Source organism: Diospyros lotus, chromosome 15 (genome assembly GCF_014633365.1).
Source record: "Diospyros lotus cultivar Yz01 chromosome 15, ASM1463336v1, whole genome shotgun sequence".
NCBI classification, from domain to species: domain Eukaryota; kingdom Viridiplantae; phylum Streptophyta; class Magnoliopsida; order Ericales; family Ebenaceae; genus Diospyros; species Diospyros lotus.
Genome location: NC_068352.1, coordinates 28,416,280 through 28,436,312, shown reverse-complemented (window position 1 = coordinate 28,436,312; position 20,033 = coordinate 28,416,280). Strand labels below are relative to the sequence as shown.

The window sequence follows — 20,033 nt, the reverse complement described above, 5'->3', positions numbered from 1 at the left end:
AGTTTTATGTTTGCTAGTGTGATAGGGATTAATTTATCTTGTTTTATTTATCTTTTTTTGATATATCATTATTGTTTAGATGATAGTTATATTTTTTTTAGAGAATGGAATCATATTTTGATCTTGTTAAATATTTTGATTTAAAAGATTGGTTTTGGATTAGGATTTATTTCGTTAACTTATTATTTTGATTTGTTTCCCTTTTTTTGATAATTATAGATGTTATAGGATTTGGATTGGAATCATATTAGAATTTAGATTCTTAATCTTTCTATAGTTAGGTTTAGTTTTGACATATAGAAGGGCTCATAATTTAACTTTTTATTCTGCTTTTGATGATTCAATAATATTATTTCTCCTTCTTGAGTTTCTCTCTCTCTCTGTTCTTTTCTATTCTTGTTTCATCTTCTTGGCTTCTTCTCTTATCCAGCATCTTCTTCTTCTTTAACAGTTTTCTGTCCTGAACTTTCTGTGATTCATTCCTGTCCCGTATCATGGTGCTTACTGCATATTTTGACTTCTAAAAGCTATTCCGTAGATAGCCCACTCAGAAAGAACCACCAAGAACTACATGATTCCATGACACTGACTTAGAGGCTGTTTGGTTTTGCGGTTTGACTGCTTATAAGCTGCATAAGCAGCGTTTAGTTTTTGAGTGGAGTGTTTGGCAACACAAAAACGCTTAAATGCTAGGTAGCTTAAACACTACTATAATAGCGTTTGAAAAAAACTGGTACCCCCCAGCTTTTGCGAAAGAAGCTATTGCATTGACTAATGCTATTACTATTTTGCCCTCAAACATTTTGAATATTTACACCTTGTCCCTTTCTTCTCCCATCTTCGAGCTTCTACCATTACTGCTATTGTCACCATCACCCCTCCTTCAGATCCGCCTTTGCTGTTGCCCCTTCTCCAGATTCGCTGTCACCATCGCCCCTCCTCCAGATCCGTCGTCGGCGTCGTCCAGCAAAGTCGCCTCAAGCCATCGTCGGGTTGGTGGGTCGCGCCATCGTCGCAAGCCGCCGTCAGGTTCCATTTCAACCTCTTCCGACTGCCATCGCCGCCGATCGGCCGCTACTCGTCAGCCATCGCCCCCACCGACCACTACCCATCAGCCATCGCCCCCATCGGCTACTGTCGCTACCGTCGGTCATCAGCCGTTGTTCTCATTGTGTGCAGCGTGTATATATATATATATATATATAAAACAACAATAAACATAATATATGTTATATGTATATATATAACACAAAATAATATATATTATTATTATATATAACATATACAATATCAATAGTAATATTGTATTAATATATTTTTAATAATTATGTATAATTTATTAACATTTAATAATAAAATTTTACATCATTCAACATCATGTCTATTTTGGTCTTTTTGTCAAGTTTTAATAGCTTATCAGGTCTTTCAAACCAAACACATAAATATTAATTGATAGCTTAAAAACGCATTTATTCAAACACATTATTAGCTTAAACGCTATTTAACTTTTAACTTGAAAGCTAAATAGCTTAAAAGTTATGAAAAAAATTGGTAAGCCAAACAGCCTCTTAATGTCTGCCGCTAAGTTTTGCTGTCTTTCTGTACTTCTTTTATTATATACTTGTTCCATTCCATGCATTCTCCTCACAAGAGCCACTGTGTATGGTTTAGTTCATAAACCTAAATAAATAATCAACTCTTTACGTTAACCTTAATTTGTGCAGGATGGATGATGCAAAAGTTGACCTGGAAGGGGCTTATGGAGAAGCTGATAAAGGAGATATTTTCAACTCAGCCAAACAGCCAGAGGCTGATGTAGAGAGTTTGTTGTCACAGATGCATGATCTTTCTTTCACGTTGAAGACCGATCAATCATTCCCCTCAAAGTAGAAATATCTGTGAGTTCATTCCTCCAGGTTAAGCTCCACGATTTGGTTGTTTGTTCTTGTATCTTGTAATGATTTACCTAGTATGCAGTCTTGTCTCAATATTTTGCCAAAATTGCATCCTTTGACGATTCTCATTAATCAGTCATTGGGCTTTTATTTTTATCAAGAAGTTTCTAATGGTTTTTAGTGCATCCCCTTGTAAACTGCCTATTCTCTGTATTGCAGAAGAAAAAATGTTGTGAAATTTCTAGGAGATAGAATGGATGATAAATCGAGTGAACTGTAATCACATTTTCTTAGGCTTTTCAAGCTTTCTTGGTTGGCTATTTGTTGCCTTATTGTGTTCATTGCTCCATGAAAACACTTAAAAAATAAAACACCTAGTTGGCATTTGATTTACCTTGTGAATAGCTATTGTGATAGGTTTAAGACTCTTAGTCTAATTATGCTTATGGACCATAAATAGACATTCTTGGTTCAATTATTAATTAGATCACATCTTGAGATTAATTGAGTTTTCACAGTTTGAAAAAAAAAATTATTGAAAGATTGTGTTTAAGGTGGTCCCAAGCCCGGATAAAGGAGGAGGGTTGCGTTAGATAACCGACAGCCAGCGTAAAACCTAGTCGGATCTAAATATGAATTTTAGACAAACTATCTGTTGGGATGTAACCCACATAGAAGTCTAGAATTCATGTAGCCAACCCCACATAGTGGGATAATGGCTAGATATGTTGTTGTATTGTGTTTAAGGTCTTTTAGTCAAGATAATTGTGTTGTTAAGCTTTGGCTAACTATGTGTAATGGTTGGAGGGTTTTTAAATTTTGTTCTAAAATTTTGTTATTCAACATTTGTCATTATCTCCATGTAATAATTATCTGAGGGTTTTATTGCTTTTTTTCAAAATTTTATTTAGTAGATTATTTTAGTATTTTGAGATTATAGATGAAGCAATAGCCAATCTTGTTATTTTTTTTGTAATTTTTGTATTTAATGTTATGGAAGTAAATTCACCAATTATGTAGGAGTCAATCCAAGGATTCGTTTATACTTAGAATTTAAAAAAGATTGCTACCACATTATTTGGATCTTCTATATCACCACACTTGGTTAAATAATTATTATTTTTCAAATAGATTTGATCTTTTCATTTAGGAAGAATCTAGATTCAATAAACATTTGTGGGATTTATCTTTTCTTTTTGTTAAATGCCCACGTAAGTTTGTGTCCAACTGAATAATTTCATCATATCCACTTTCTTTGATAGGCTATTCAGTCTTCCTCTTTTAAATGGGCACATGATTATCTTAATGGGTCATCATATTTATGCAAGACTTTTGTATTCATAAAAAAGGCAATCATATTATTAGTTACATGGTAAAAATGTTTCTATAATTGGTTAACAGAATTTTAAATAATGTGTGACCATTTATTTGTGGAAGTTGAGATTATGATGATTCTTGATTTAATTAGTGTAAAAATTGTATTGGAGGAGGGTTATAGTTTATTTTTATGCAAAATTTTATTTAGTTGATAATTTTGTTCTATAGAGAGCACAAAAATAGCCCTTGAGATGTAATTAAGAGTTTGAACATAAGGAGGATAAGGAGGTTGAGGATGATCTTAGTTGAGAGAAATCGAGATTTGGATTTGGAGTTAAGTGTAACAGAAAAAGAATAAGTTGAAATCTGAATTATGAACGGTTATAGGATTGATAAGGTAAAACAAAATTATGAATTTTGAATGACTATAAATACTAGAGTAGGAGGGAGTTTGAAACATAATCAAAAAGCAAAAATTTAGAGATTTGAGGTCTCCTTGCTAGTCTCCATCTCTATCCTTGTTAGTATTGGGGGAGAGGTGCTGTTTTGTTTTTTTTTCCTAGGTTTTGGTGTTTTTGTTATTGTTATTTCAAGATTGATTTTTAAAATTGGTAGTTTTACATAATGAAAAAGTTTAAATATGTTGTTGCATTTTTTAAAGAAACAATAAGTGCTTGTATAAAATTTATTGTGATGGATGCATGGTCTTTAATTTTTATATGTAAAAGAGTAACCTTAATTTCATTGATCTCATCCAAATTTAATTGTTTGATTTTGTATTCTACATCACCCTCTTTATTATGGAGTGTATGTTGTGGAATCTTGACATTCTAACTTAGTTGTTCAATTAGTTATTGGGCTTTTTTTTTTTTTTTTTATCAAATAGTTGCCTATCCTTTGTATTGTGATCAAAGGAAAAGTGTTGTGAAAATGTATAATTTTGAGTTTGAATAATCCCACATCTAATACGAAAAGCGAGACTTTTGAGTTTGAGCCATATATATGGGAAGAGATAGCTAGAAGGTACCACATGATAAGTTCAAGACTTATATGGAATCCTATGATTAAGTTTTAGGCCAAACCCTCCTCTTTATCTCAGTGCCTAATATATTATAAATAATTTTTTTATTTTAATTTTACTTAAAAAATTATATGTGCTTCAATTATATTTTTATTCTTCTTTTTATTTCACTCTTTATTTCACTTAATTTTTTTAATAAATTTTAATTTTATTTATTTTAGTTATTTGATAATTTTCTTAAAGATTTATTAGTTATTTAACTGAGTAAATAATTCACTACACACAAAATGAATAATTAAATCTATAAAATAATAAAATATATGCATACAATAAAATGTATAACTAAATATACAAAATAATTAAATATTTATATAGAATAAAATATATAATCAAATATATAAAATAATTAAATATTCACATACAAAGAAATGAATAATTAAATATATAAAATAATCAAATATTCGTATATAAAGGACTATATAATTAAATATAAAAAATAATTAAATATTTGCATACAAATAAATATATAATTAAATACATAAAATAATTAAATATTTGTATATAATGAAATATATAATTAAATACACAAAATAATCAACTATTTACATACAAGCAAATGTATAATCAAATACATAAAATAATTAAATATTTATGTACAAACAAATATATAATAAAATATAAAAAATAATCAAAAATGTAATTAAAACCCAACTATATACAAAATTTATATAAAAAACATAATATAAATCACAAATCCAATTTGAAGAGGGAGTCGTTGGGTGCTGGAGCTGCCGCCGCTGCTGCTGAAGATTAGGTACATTACGTATTTTTAAGTCTAGTAAGTCTTATGTGATAATTTTTAAAATTTTTATATCATAATTGTAATTGATATTTATTTATTTTAGTTTATAAAAGCACATCTCTATTTGAATACAATAGGAACTTTCAAGCGTGAATCTCTCTCGCTCTTTAGTTCAAAATTTTTATCTATTTTTATATTATTATTAACTCTTTATTATACTAATAATAAAATATAAAGAAAACTAGTTCTAATAATAATTCTGAATTCCATCATTGACAGCCATCAATCATAAACTTAGTATTCAATCCATTTATATAATAATTTTATTTTTAATCATAATTTTTTCCCATGATGATGTTAGTATTAAACCTACCACTTGAAGAGGGGTGGTGTTATATTTTAAATCGACATTTAATTTTGGTCGCTAGTCTTTGACGCAGTTGCTATGCATGCAATCATGAACACCAAAAAACACTAATTAAATAAATAAAAAAGTATTTAAGAAATGAGAAAAAAATCTCTATTCCACATCCCCAGACACGTCTTTACTACTGCCAACGCCGAAAGTTTACATTTCCACGCCTTGCACCACTTTCGGATTGTCCTTTGGCACGCCGAAAGTTCACACTAATTAAATAAAGTTTACATTTCCTGATTGTCCTTTGCGTAGCGGATGTCAGCTTTCCGATTCCACGCCTTGCACCACATCATTGCATTCACTCAGGCGCATTTTTACTGTTGCAAAACGCGGAAGACAGCTTTCCCATTGTCCTTTCCTTTGCACAGATAAAGTTAACTCTTTTTTTGATCGGAAATGATAAAATGTATAGATCAAGAAATGTATGGACATGCCATTGCCAGAAATACAAAGAAGAGAATCAAATTAGTGGCCCCATACCACCTAATAATTCATATTGAATTAAAACATGATGGTACAATGTGAACATCATTCTTTATATAAAAATTTTAATCCTTTTGAATAATACAACCAATGCAATTAAGAATAAACAAGTCAGGTAAATAGAGGAGAAAAAAACAAGTGATGATATGAGAAAAGAAGGGGGGCAAAATAGACAAAGGAAATGACGTAAAGAACAGACAAATCACGTGGATAGAGAAAAGAAAAAGGCATGCGATGATATGAAAAAATGAGGTAATAAAATAGACAAGTTACGTGAATAAAGGAAATGATGTAAAAAATAGACAAATCACGTGTATAGAGAAGAGAAAAAAGTAAGAGATGAAATGAGAAAATGAGGGAGCAAAATAGACAAGCCATGTGAATAAAGGAAAGAACGTAAAAAACAGACAAGTCACATGAATAGAGAACAAATAGAAAACAAGCGATGATATAAAAAAAAGTAGGGAACAAATAGACAAGTCAAGTGAATAAACAAAGGACGTAAAGAGAGAAAAACAAGCAATGAGATAAAAAAACAGAACAATCACCCCACGTGAATAAAGGAAAGGACCTGAAGAACAGACAAGTCACGTGAATAAAGAAGAAATTTAATTGCATTCACGGGCATCTTTACTATTGCCAAACGCGAATGGCAGCTTTCCCAATGTCCTTTGCACTGCCAAAGTTAACTCTGTCACAGCGAAAGTTGATTCATCGGCTTGCTTGATTGGTTGAAAATTAAAATTGAATTGTAGGTGGAATAGTTTAAGACTGGAGTTTGTAACAATACATGGTGAGTTTGATTTTTTTTTTTTTTTTGTCTTGAATAGTGATATAAGATTTTTATTTGTGATTTATTTTTTTTATCATGAGTTTAATTTTTTATTTAATGTAATAAAATCAGATCTTTATTTATAATTTATTTTTTTATAAAAATTAAAAATAAACAAAATCACGTAAAGACAATTAGCTCGAGATGAAGTATATTTCAAACACAACAGCAGCAGCAACTCCTCAATTTCTTCTTTTTTTTGTCTCTCCAGCTGCTTCCTCTCATTTAAGAAGAGGCATTGATCTGTTCCTTACTTTGCAATCTTATCTAAATATATTATATTATAAATTTAGATAATATTTATTAAAATAAATAAAATATAAATTTATATTAAAATAAAATTAAAATATTTTTTAAATTAAGATATAAAATGATTAATATAACATAAAAATATTTAATTTTTTTTGTTAAACTATTTACTAAATTTTTTAAAATAGATTTATATTATATGAATAATTTTTTTATCTGTAAAGTACAAAATAAATATATTTAGAGATGAAGAGAGTTAAATTTATTTAAATAAGAAGTTAGGTAATATTTTTTTAAAATTATTAAATAAATTTAACTAACATAATAAAAAAATATTTTTATATTTTATTTTATATATTCATTAATAAACAGTAACTTAATTAATATAAAAACATCAAATGAAATTACTCTAAAGTATTCCGTTATAGAGTCAATTAGTATTGAATACAAGGAGAGAGAAAAGAAGCAATGAGATGAGAGAGAGAGCAGAACCGACAAGTCAACAAGTAAAGGAAGGAATCTTTAGCTTGCTTGTTTCTTTCTATTAATTAATTACATTTAATATTTAATAAATTAATCAAAAATTTAACTCACCACATCACATGAGTGAGAAGAAGGAAAAAATTAAATAAATTCCCAAAATTATCTCAGTTTCATGATTTGAATTCTGGCTTCAGATAAAATATATGATATTGTCCGATCGACTTTCAATATTTGAATTATAACTTTAAATAAAATATATCATCATGATATGTGAATACAGAAAACGAAACTTTATTATCACTACTGTTACTGTTATGGAATGTTCTTGATAATAAAATTTTTTTATGTAAATTATTTTTATATTTTAATATAAAACATATTTATTTTATTATAAAAAGGGCACGTACAAATTTTTATTGAAAAGCATGCCACGTGAAGTTTTAATTTTTGTTGACAATTTTACATTAATTACTAGTCAGCTTTTCAATTCCACACCTGGTCCCACTTTGCAATTACTACTAGTGAGCCGCATCATTGGATTGCATTGCATTGCATTCACGCGCATCTTCCCATTGTCCTTTAATTCTGTCAAGAGTTAAAGTTAGCTGTCAAGTTTTGCTTTCCAATTCCGCGGAAGAAAACAGCATCTTTCTTTCGTCTGTAAGGATTGGAGCTTCGTCGTCTCCCCTGCATCTGCATGCTGATGCTGTGGTGGATCTGAGATCCAAAAGCTTTGGTTGAAGATCGATTAGGTACATCTCTATCTCTCAAACATACCAACTACTCCCTTTCTTCTTATTATTCTCTTCTCTCTATTTTCCCTTTAATTTTTACTTTACAAGAAGACCTACTCAGTCACCTCTCTCTTCCCTCTCTCCAGCTGCTTCTTCTCATTTAAGACGAGGTATTCATCTGTTCCTTAATTCTCTCTCTCTCTCTCTCTCTCTCTCTCTCTCGTTCTTTTATTTTCTTTGGCAGTTGAATCAAGATATGAGTTCGAATGGTACCAACCTAGATAGAATTATAAAGACAGAAAGAAAGTTGAATATATTGTTTGGATTTTCTCCTCCTCCTTAATCTCCTGACACGCGCACATACATATATAGCTACCTCTTTGAAATCTCATTTCACAGGACGGGAGCAATTTGATTTTGACAAACATCATGAGTTCGTGTGTGGGGACGATTCTCAGTTCTCTCAAAGAACCCGTGATGAAGCATGGGGCTTATGTGTTTCAATACGAGGATCTGGTCCACCGACTGGAAAAAGAAAATAGGAGGCTCGGTGAAAAAAAGGAGAGAATCCAGCGACTGGTGGATACAGCCACACGCAATGGGAGATTCATTGAAACTGAGGTCTCCAGTTGGCTAGGGGAAGTAGAACAGATGGAACGAGACATCGCCAACTTCCTGCGTCAACAAGAGAACAGAGAACAGATGGAACGAGACTTCGCCAATTTCCTGCGTCAACAAGAAAACGGAGAACAGATGGAACAAGACTTCGTCAACTTCCTGGGTCAACAAGAAAACGGAGAACAGATCATGGAACGAGACTTCGCCAACTTCCTCCGCGAACAAGAAAACGGAGAACAGATGGAACGAGACTTCGCCAATTTCCTGCGTCAACAAGAAAACGGAGAATCTTTCAAGTGTTTTCCGGGCTGCATGTGTCCCAACTTACTGTGGCGTCACAAGAGGGGTAAGGATGCTGACGACAAAATGTCGGAGGTCACTAAACTCATAAGTAGGGGTGAGCTGCTACAGACGCCACCAGTGGCACGCGATGCACCTTTCCAATCGGAGCCGCTCTTTGATTCTTCTCAGTATTACACCACGTTCCCATCAAGAGCTTCAGTTTTTGAGGAAATCATGGAGGCTTTGAAGGATTCTGGGGTTGACATGATTGGGGTCCATGGGCCTGGTGGTGCTGGGAAGACGACGATGGTGAAAGAGGTTGCCAAAGAAGCTAGGAAACTAGGAATTTTTTTTAAGATTGTGATTGTAGTTGTGTCTAAAGATCCAAACACCTCAAAGCTACAAGAAGATATTGAATCCCAACTGGAACTCAGGTATGAACGAACAAGTGAGTCAGGAAGAGCGGATGAGTTACGAAAGGCATTGTTAAACGGGAAGAAGATATTGGTAATATTGGATGACCTTTGGCAAGGACTAGACTTGAATGCAATTGGTATTCCTATTTCGGGCCCTAGCCACAAAGATTGCAAAATTTTGCTAACCTCGCGTAGAAAAGATGTCTTCAAAGTGATGGGCGTTCATTCATATTTTTCCGTTGGGTACTTGGAGGAGAACGAAGCATGGGAGTTGTTTACAAAGGTGACAGGAGATTTTGGAGTCGATGAATTGATAGCAAGAGAGGTGAGCAAGAAATGTGGAGGTCTGCCTATCGCTATCGTTGCAGTTGCAGCTGCATTAAAGGACGAGGAAGAGGTTGAGTGGCGCAATGCACTTCTCCAATTAAAGAATTCCCCCCTAAAATACATTGAAGAAATTGATCCAGTGGGTTATACCCCCTTGAAGTGGAGCTATGATTTTCTAAAAGACGAGGATGCAAAGTCGTGTTTCTTGCTCTGCTGTTTGTTCCCTGAAGATGCTCAGATTTCTATTGATGACTTGGTTAAATATAGCTTTGCCTTGGGGTTCCTTGGAAGGGTGGATACGCTGAAAGATGCAAGAATTCAAGTACAAGCCATGGTTAATAAGCTGAAAAGGTCTTGCTTGTTACTGAATGGAATAAACGAGTATTATGTCTCAATGCATGACGTTATTCGTGACCTTGCAATTTCTATCACAGAGGTGAAGCAAACAGAACACGGAGTTGGTCGTGATTGGCCAGGGCGACAACAGTTCATGGTAAATCACGAAATTCGAGAGTGGCCGAAGAATGATGCCTGGAAGCAGCACACAGCAATCTCATTAAGGATCAATAATGACAACTTTCCTTCTCGTTGCGGCGTGCTCGATTGTCCACTAGTGCATACCCTTGTGTTGAAGCTTGGAAAATTTTCAGCTATAATTCCGAATGACTTCTTTAAAGGCATGGAGGAGGCAAGAGTTTTAGATTTGGAAAGCATATCCTTGGAGCTCCCATCATCAATTTTGGAGTTGCATCATCTTCGAATGTTACGTCTAAGCAATTGCAAATTATTGGGAGACTTGACTACAATTCAAAATTTAAAAAATCACATTAAGATACTTAGTTTTGAGGGATTTGAGATAGAAGAGTTGCCACAAGAAATTGGAGAATTGATTTGTTTACGGTCTTTGAAACTGGAAAGGCCCAAAGTGATTCCAAAGGATGTGATATCCAAATTGATCCATCTAGAAGAGTTGTATGTCTTAGGCACCTTTATTGGATGGGATACCACCGTAGATGGTAAGGGAATGAGCAATGCGAGTATTGCTGAGTTGAAATCATTGACTCAATTAACAGTTTTATATGTGCGTATTTCAGCAGAAAGTTTCAAGATTATGGTGCAAGAATGCCCCAACTTATTTCAGAAATTGATTAGTTTTGCAATATTAATAAACCTTCCCCCCAACAGTTATATGTTTCGTATGCAAACCTTGAATGTTTTGGAAATTCATGATATTCATCGTATAGATGATGAATTTCACCTCTTGATGGACAAAGTTAATGTGTTGTGGTTGAAGAGGATTCCGCACTTGGAAGGGCTATTCTTACATGGCAAGCCACAACTAAAGTTTATAGCAAGTGGTGGGGGACCTTTTAGTAAATTAACCGCTTTAAATATTTGTGATTGTAACGGTATGAAATTTCTCTTTACCTCCTCCATCGCCAGAGCACTCCAACAACTTAAAACACTAGAAGTATCGCGTTGTAGCAAAATGGAACAAATAATTGGAGCAGTAGATGATCATCACGAAGAGAGAGTTGCAATTGATGAAACAATTATTTTCAGTCGATTGGTGTACTTGAGATTGTTGGAACTTCCAGAATTTAAAAGCTTCTACTCCAAAATAGAGAAGACAACAACTGAGAAAAACCTTTCAAATTTTACCGCAACAGCAGAATCTATTTTTGATGAAAAGGTATGTATTAATTTTTAACATGTTATTTATTTTTTTATTTAAATTATTTTTTTATGATGCTGTTTGATATAATGTTACCAACAAAATTATTTTTTTCTTTAAATTATTTTTTATCATTCCAGAAAATAAAGTTAGGACAAGTTAATTACTACTTTCTATTTGTATTGTCAAGCTAACTCTTATTATTTGTTTTTTAATCCTTTTTTTTTTTTGTGTTGATAACAATAAAATCAAAGATTAAAATACAAAAGTGTATGATCTAATATTAAATTTTATATGACAGGTTCTTTTTCCCGTCTTAACACATTTGAAGATTTTCGGGTTATCAGTGGAATATATTTGGAACAAGCAAGCGATTCAATCTCCAAAAAGATCAAACAAAGTATCTTTTTCTCAATTGAAGGAAGTTTATGTTCATAATTGTGATACTTTGGTACATGTGTTCCCTTCAAATATGCTCTCACGATTGCAAAATTTGGGGATATTAGAGGTTGAAAATTGTCCTTGTTTGACATTGTTAGTTGAAGACCTCAATCCTAATATTCAAAGTCTTACAATTAAATCTAAATTCAATGATGTGTTCCCAAAGTTGATAGCAAGTGGTGGGGGACCTTTTAGTAAATTAACCTCTTTAAAAATTTATGGCTGTCACGGTATGAAATTTCTCTTTTCCTCCTCCGTCGCCAGAGCACTCCAGCAACTTCAAACACCAGAAGTAGAGTGTCGTAATAAAATGAAACAAATAATTGGAGTAGTAGATTGTCATCATGAAGAGAAAGTTGCAACTGATGAAGCAATTATTTTCAGTCAATTGGTGGACTTGGAATTGAGGGAACTTTCACAATTCAAAAGCTTCTACTCTAAAATGGAGAAGACAACAACTGAGAAAAACCTTTCAAATTTTACCGCAACAGCAGAATCTATTTTTGATGAAAAGGTATGTATTAATTTTTAACATGTTATTTATTTTTTTATGATGCTGTTTGATATAATGTTACCAACAAAATTATTTTTTTCTTTAAATTATTTTTTATCATTCCAGAAAATAAAGTTAGGACAAGTTAATTACTACTTTCTATTTGTATTGTCAAGCTAACTCTTATTATTTGTTTTTTAATCCTTTTTTTTTTTGTGTTGATAACAATAAAATCAAAGATTAAAATACAAAAGTGTATGATCTAATATTAAATTTTATATGACAGGTTCTTTTTCCCGTCTTAACACATTTGAAGATTTTCGGGTTATCAGTGGAATATATTTGGAACAAGCAAGCGATTCAATCTCCAGAAAGATCAAACAAAGTATCTTTTTCTCAATTGAAGGAAGTTTATGTTCATAATTGTGATACTTTGGTACATGTGTTCCCTTCAAATATGCTCTCACGATTGCAAAATTTGGGGATATTAGAGGTTGAAAATTGTCCTTGTTTGACATTGTTAGTTGAAGACCTCAATCCTAACATCCAAAGTCCTACAATTAAATCTAAATTCAATGATGTGTTCCCAAAGTTGATAGCAAGTGGTGGGGGACCTTTTAGTAAATTAACCTCTTTAAAAATTTATGGCTGTCACGGTCTGAAATTTCTCTTTTCCTCCTCCGTCGCCAGAGCACTCCAGCAACTTCAAACACCAGAAGTAGAGTGTCGTAATAAAATGAAACAAATAATTGGAGTAGCAGATTGTCATCGTGAAGAGAAAGTTGCAACTGATGAAGCAATTATTTTCAGTCAATTGGTGGACTTGGAATTGAGGGAACTTTCACAATTTAAAAGCTTCTACCCCAAAATGGAGAAGACAACAACCGAGAAAAACCTTTCAAATTTTACTGCAACAGCAGAATTTATCTTTGATGAAAAGGTATGCATTAATTTTTAACATGTTATTTATTTTTTTATTTAAATTATTTTTTTATGATGATGTTTGATATAATGTCACCAACAAAATTATTTTTTTCTTTAAATTATTTTTTATCATTTCAGAAAATAAAGTTAGGACAAGTTAACTACTACTTTTTATTTGTATTGTCAAGCTAACTCTTATTATCTGTTTTTTAATCCCTTTATTTTTGTGTTGATAACAATAAAATCAAAGATTAAAATACAAAAGTGTATAGCCTAATATTAAATTTTATATGACAGGTTCTTTTTCCCGTCTTAACACGTTTGAAGATTGATAAGTTACCAGTGGAATATATTTGGAACATGCAAGCGATTCAATTTCCAGAAAGATCAAACAAAATATCTTTTTCTCAATTGGAGGATGTTTATGTTCACAATTGTGATACTTTGGTAAATGTGTTCCCTTCAAATATGCTCCCACGATTGCAAAATTTGGGGATATTAGAGGTTGAAAATTGTCCTTCTTTGACATTGTTAGTTGAAGACCTCAATCCTAACATCCAAAGTCCTACAATTAAATCTAAATTCAATGATGTGTTCCCAAAGTTGATAGATCTTCGGTTAGATAATCTTCCCAAGTTGATGAAAACATGGCTTAGTGATGAGGACTACTGCTCCTATGATAATTCTGTCAATTTACACCTAAAAAGGATATCAATTACAGATTGTGGCAGTTTGAGACAAGCATTTTCAACTTTTGTTGCTAGACATCTTGTGCGCATCCAATATTTATGCATAAAAGGTTGTCCCAGAATGGAAGTGATAGTGTCGGAGGCCAGGGGAGAAGGAAAGATCGATGATGGTACAATTAAGTTCAATGAATTAGAAGAATTGTGGCTTGAAGATTTACAAAATCTTAGAAGTTTTTATGAGTCCAAGTTTGAAGCACCACGTTTATTTAATTACCAGGTACGAATATTCCAACTCTTCTAATGGACATATATAATCAAAACAAAAATAAAATTTTAATTTTAATATGTCAACATACAACTATAATGTGTGAAGTCTTAATCCTCCCTAGAAGTTAAATATACTTGCATACAATGGATACTTTTATTTTAATTTTTATTATTTTCACTAGTTTAGATTATAAATGTAGTCGTAATAAAATAAGTATATATTTCATGTATTTGAAGTTGAATTTTTTATCATTTAGATATTATCAAGAGTTCATTTTATAATTTTTATTTTTTTTAATTTTATAATTATAGTTTTAACTCTATTTATTAAGTTTGTGAGTTGGTCTGGTTATGAGCGCCTCTGTCTGCCCCTTAACCAAGGCTTCCTTTCACTCTTAAATAAAAACAATCGAACGAATAAAACCCTCTTGATGAAACAACATTGGGATTCAAATGGTGACCTTTCCCAATAAGGACATGATGATGGAGTTATCATGCTTAATTTGCTGTTAATTTTTAGCTTGTTTGTTTGTTTCAGTTTCTTCTTAATGCTGGGTATGTTGTTTCTTTTTACGTATCCCACATGGTGGCAGCCTTGTTGGGAATTTTGGCTTTGATTGGCTTAGAAACAGCTTAATTGCAAGCAGTAACCTTTCTAGGTTATCTTCCCTAACTCCTTAAAGATGTAAAAGTTAATTTAGTTACCCCTAAGCAATACGACAATTTTTTTGCCTTGCTAGTCCCCCCCCAACCACAAAACAAGGCCTCCTCATTTTGCTCTGCTTTTGTTTTTGTGATCTTAGGGCTTGTTTTCCCTTGATTGTTGTTGCTTTAGGCCCCTTCTTATTTAGCCAACTTGTTTTGTTGCGTTCTTCCTCCTTTTATGAGCTTGGTTTTTAATGTACTTTATAAGAAAAAAAATTAAAAAAAATCTTCATAGTAATGACACTGCTGTACACATTAATCTTTCAATTAAAAGTGTCTTTTTTTTCCATATATTACTAAGCTGTTAAAATAAATATAATAAACCCATTTCTCTATAGTCCAAAAAAATTAATGGTAGGCAAATTGCTTCATATACTGTAAAGGAAAATGTGAAGTATAATATTCATTTTTGTTGATGATTGCCATCATAAATCAAAGAAATTAAATTAGAATTTATGGCAGTAAACTCCAACTCATATAAGTAGGCATTACTTTATTTTAAGCAAGTATTATTTTGACGTTTACAAAAAATATATGAATGTGTAGATTTTAAGGAAGTAAAAATTACACATATTATATATATGCAAATTTTAATTTTTTTATCATTCATTGTTAATTTTATTTATTTTAAGAATAAGAATGGTAATTTTTAGATATCATAAAAACATAAGTTTTTGCAGGATGTTTGCCCCAACGTGAAAACTCTCTGTTTGAGAGACCTTAAAAGCACAAGAGAGATACAACTTTGGGATCTAGATAGCACACAAGAACATCTACACAAAGTGAGATTAATCGGATGTCAAGTCTCGACCAAGGTTTTATCTCATCATTTGAGGCGAAGCTTTAGAATAATCAATCATTTACACTTAGAGAATTGTCAGGGGTTCAAACATGTTATTGATTTTGACAGCACAATAAGCGTTTGTGAGGAGCTGGTTGTTGATGTGGAAAGATTAATGCTCATTGACTTACCTGAGTTGGTGTTTCTGTGGAACAAGAATCTTCGTGAAATTGAGGGCCTTCGAAACTTGAAGTACATAAATATCCGTAAGTGTCCTCAAATGAAAAGTCTGCTTACACATTCCATGGCTACGACTCTTCAACACCTAAAGAAGCTAGTGGTGGAGTATTGTGAAATGATGGAAGAGATTATTATTATTATTGAAGAGAATAATGGTAATATTGCAGGGGAAGAAAAGGCAACTTGGCAGATTGAATTTTTAAAATTAGAATATTTGATTTTAATTGGCCTACCAAACCTCAAAAACTTATGCAATGATGAGAGAGGTTCTTTTAGCTTTTCATCATTGCGCGGAGTTGGTGTGAAGAATTGTCCAAAAATGAAGACCTTTGTTTCTGGACAAATTTGTTTGGTGCCGAGGATGATGCGAGCCGTGGTAGGAGATGAAATGGTTGAAATCACAAATCTTAATGCATATTTTGAGACCAGGTAAAATTGTAAAATCTTACACAATTTGTGGGGACTTACCTTATAAACAATTTTATATACTTTAATTTGTTCCATTTTGAACGTATGTGGATATTAACTTGCCATTTTTTCCTAACAGGAACCACATGAGGAAAATCATACATTGGGGAGATAGCAGCTTCAACCGGAATGAATATACGCTAGAAGATTTCTTTGATACTAACAAAATTATGAATCACATATATTGGAGAGATGGCTCCGAGAGTGAATTTGAGAGGGACTCAGAGAGTGAATCTGAGAGGGACTCAGAGAGTGAATCTGAGAGTGAAGAGTAAATCATGGAACACATATAATGGTGATAAACCCTTATCATAAAAGAAACTTTTTTTTTTCTCAGTTTTCCAATTGAATTTAATATCAAATTTGCTTTGTTTGTTATCAACTCTTTGTTTGGTGAGACACAATTTGAAATTTTTCAGGTTTTGATGCAAATCTTAAACACGGTTCTAATGCAGATTTGATGAAGAAAACCCTATTTATAAGGTGAGCAATTCAAAATCGATGACGATGATGATAAATTAAGTCCATGGGTGCTATTTGATAGGTAACTTTGAATTATTTTCCCTACGATGATCTATATTTATAGAGTTTTGTTGTGAGTTGTTGCTTTGTTGTTTTCTTAAGGTATGGGTGTTTGCTAGATTGCTTTTGGGACATTGTGCACGTGTGGTTACATATACATATATATTGTTCATGATGTTGATACATGTAATGAAGGATTCATTTCTATTATTAAAATAATTATAACAAAGTGTGTGCTTTCTTTGAACTTTTAATTGCAGAATTTGTTATAAATTTGGTTTGTATAACAATATTAAGCATTTTTGTTTAGTTGGGTCTCATCTAATGGATAGATATGTGTGTGTGTGTGTGTGTTTAGAATTATATATTTATTTAAGTTTATATTTGTCTTGTTTGAAAAAAAAAAAAGAAACAAAAAAAATGTGTAGAATGGCTTTCAATTGAAAGAAACAATCTATTTAGAAAAGAAATGTTATTCCACCTATGATTCTTAGAAAATTAAAAAGCTTGCAGAAATTCCTTATAATGCAAAAATTAATACCTTAACATGAACCTTGAGAAAAGTAATTTGATCAGGTGGTGGAACAAAATTTTGATTTATTCATTCAGAGAGCAAGAGCAATAGTTTCTTCTTGTCACCCCACTTGTCTAAACCTATTCATAGCTTCTACTTATAATTCAAATTTAATTTTCATCAATAATTAAAACACTAGCGATTATAATTAAAATTTATATATATTTGTCACCATTGAGGATTAATTTGGTGAAACATGTTTAACAATTAGAAGACTATTTTTTGGGTTTGACATAATTTTTTTTATCTAAGAGTCGTTTTAGCATAGATTTATCTTGGTCTCCCGTACTAGAGGATAAAAAATGTTGCCCTAATCTCCTTGGTGGTGGCAATGTTAAAAAACATAAAATTGTGGGATAAAGAGGAAATAAAAATTATTGATCTATTTGTTCCAATATGTTCTAAAGGTGACCCACATCACTATTATGGTTGGCATCACTGTACCACCACCCAACATGACTGTTCATATTTCCTATATGCGCTATACTTAGCCATTATCCTCAGGGTCGTAAATGAGCTTGGTGTTTAGTTCATTAAATTGTCGTTTTAGTCTATTCGTTAAGATAAGTAAGTCGAGATTGAATTTAACTTTAAATTTTAATTTATAAACGAGCTGAGTTTCATCTTAGTAAAACTCAACTCGATGGTTCCTGAACTGACTCAAATAGAAGCTTGCGAACTGGCTCGATTATAGACTCACAAACAGATTTGATTAAAGGCTTGTGAGCTAGATCGTTGAGAGCCTTGCAAGCATACTTGATTATTGGCTCGTGAATAGATTTGGCTATAAATATATTAATACATTTATTTATTATTTTATAAAAATATATATTATTTAACATAAAATTATTAAACTTTACGTTATTATAATAATATCATTAATAGAATGTGATTTAAAAATTAATCAATTAATGTATGAGTTTAATAATGTAATTATCATTTTAATCGAGTAAGAAAATTGTCACGACCCGAAATTTGATATGTCATGAGCAGCACTAATCCCTAGGCCCAGTGGCCCCACAATGGACTAGTAAGTCTCTTCTCTAGCTCGATTTAAATAAAACAATATTACTGACAAGATATAGAACATGAATAAAATACCAATTCACCTTCTAACATAATATCTCAATATTCCATATACAACAGCTGTACAAAATAAGAATATCTATCACATTGCTATCAAAAATACATATTCGATCCCGTATCTCGAGCCCTTAGCACAATTATGTGCCAACAAAAATAAAAGACAAAACATCAGACTCTACAATACGTGTATGTCTCTACAGAGCATCCTATATCACATCAGGGTTCAAAAGAAAGTCTGATATCATACCAGAAGATCTGCTGGACCAATAGTCAAAAGGAGAATTCCCTGAAAATGTTTTTAATAAAAAAATGTGAGTCTTGTGGACTCGCGAGTATAAGGTATGTCATGCCCACTGGGAGAGTATATAATAAAATGCTAGGATGATCATCATGAATACAATAACATAATAACGGTATAAACAGCGAAAATATGAACCATAAGTTTAAATAATTTGATATTTCAAAGGAAAACAGAGTGTAAGAAAAATAAGTGCCTAAAGACAACCCCCATAAGTTGTTCTCTAACCACCTAAATCCCCTATACTTTTATATGAGAAGCATACACTGATTCTGAGGACACACTAGTAGAAACTGGCATAACGCCTATATACACACGCACACAAATATATATATCAGCACATACATCATCATCACACAATATCATCATAAAGGCCCACGTGATAGCAGTGCTGAAACATATTATCCGTGTCTCTCATGGCCTTGGCATGCCAAGCCTCACAGTATCATGATCTTTTCTTACTGTGAGTCACTAGGGAATCTACTAGATAGTCCTTTAATAGTAATGCAAATGATACCCTAATTTATGCACAAGTCATAACTATTTATCAATTTAAGTGGTGCCTAAAATACACCATATCATCCTATATTTCACATGCTCAAGATAAGAATTCAGTTAGGGTATCTTTCTATTTATATCTTTCCTAGTAGGATGAAAATATTTCATGCAATTTAGGAATATTTAAAAGAGAATATTTTCTATTATTCGCATATAGAAATCATTTACAAGTTATGCATAGAACAATTTATATACGTGCATAAAAATATGGTAAACATAACATATCCTGTCTACTCGCCTGGGAAAACGATGACTCAAAGTCCAAGTCTAGGGAGAAGATCGAACAAAATCTTGAGGATCCGAGCCTACAATAAATAGAATGGGATGGTCACATTTAGGTAACAAGAGTAATGACGAAATGAAATTACTGAAAACCCTAATACCTAACACCCTGAACTGATTATTTTATACCTTGGCCCGCGCAATATTCAAATC

The 20,033-nt window shown here is 32.1% G+C and overlaps 1 protein-coding gene across 14 annotated transcripts; it reads left to right on the top strand.

Annotated features, from left to right (window-relative positions):
• The first annotated feature begins 6,957 nt into the window (after window positions 1–6,957).
• Window positions 6,958–17,391, top strand: LOC127791742 (probable disease resistance protein At1g61190). Of its 14 annotated transcripts, none has more exons than XR_008020979.1 (10): window positions 8,063–8,252; window positions 8,381–8,404; window positions 8,634–11,570; window positions 11,854–12,507; window positions 12,773–13,426; window positions 13,708–14,376; window positions 15,752–16,521; window positions 16,640–16,855; window positions 17,016–17,104; window positions 17,185–17,391. XR_008020979.1 is itself a non-coding variant. In XM_052321717.1 (10 exons), exons 3-8 carry the CDS (start codon window positions 8,664–8,666, stop codon window positions 16,833–16,835), a joined length of 5,850 nt encoding a protein of 1,949 aa, XP_052177677.1. In that variant the 5' UTR covers window positions 8,063–8,252; window positions 8,381–8,404; window positions 8,634–8,663; the 3' UTR covers window positions 16,836–16,855; window positions 17,016–17,043; window positions 17,185–17,391. The 14 variants fall into 14 exon arrangements, 11 of the variants coding, with proteins under 11 accessions (XP_052177679.1, XP_052177677.1, XP_052177676.1 ...); XR_008020978.1 differs by having other exon boundaries at window positions 16,980–17,043; XR_008020977.1 differs by having other exon boundaries at window positions 16,980–17,104.
• Window positions 17,392–20,033: the final 2,642 nt, after the last annotated feature.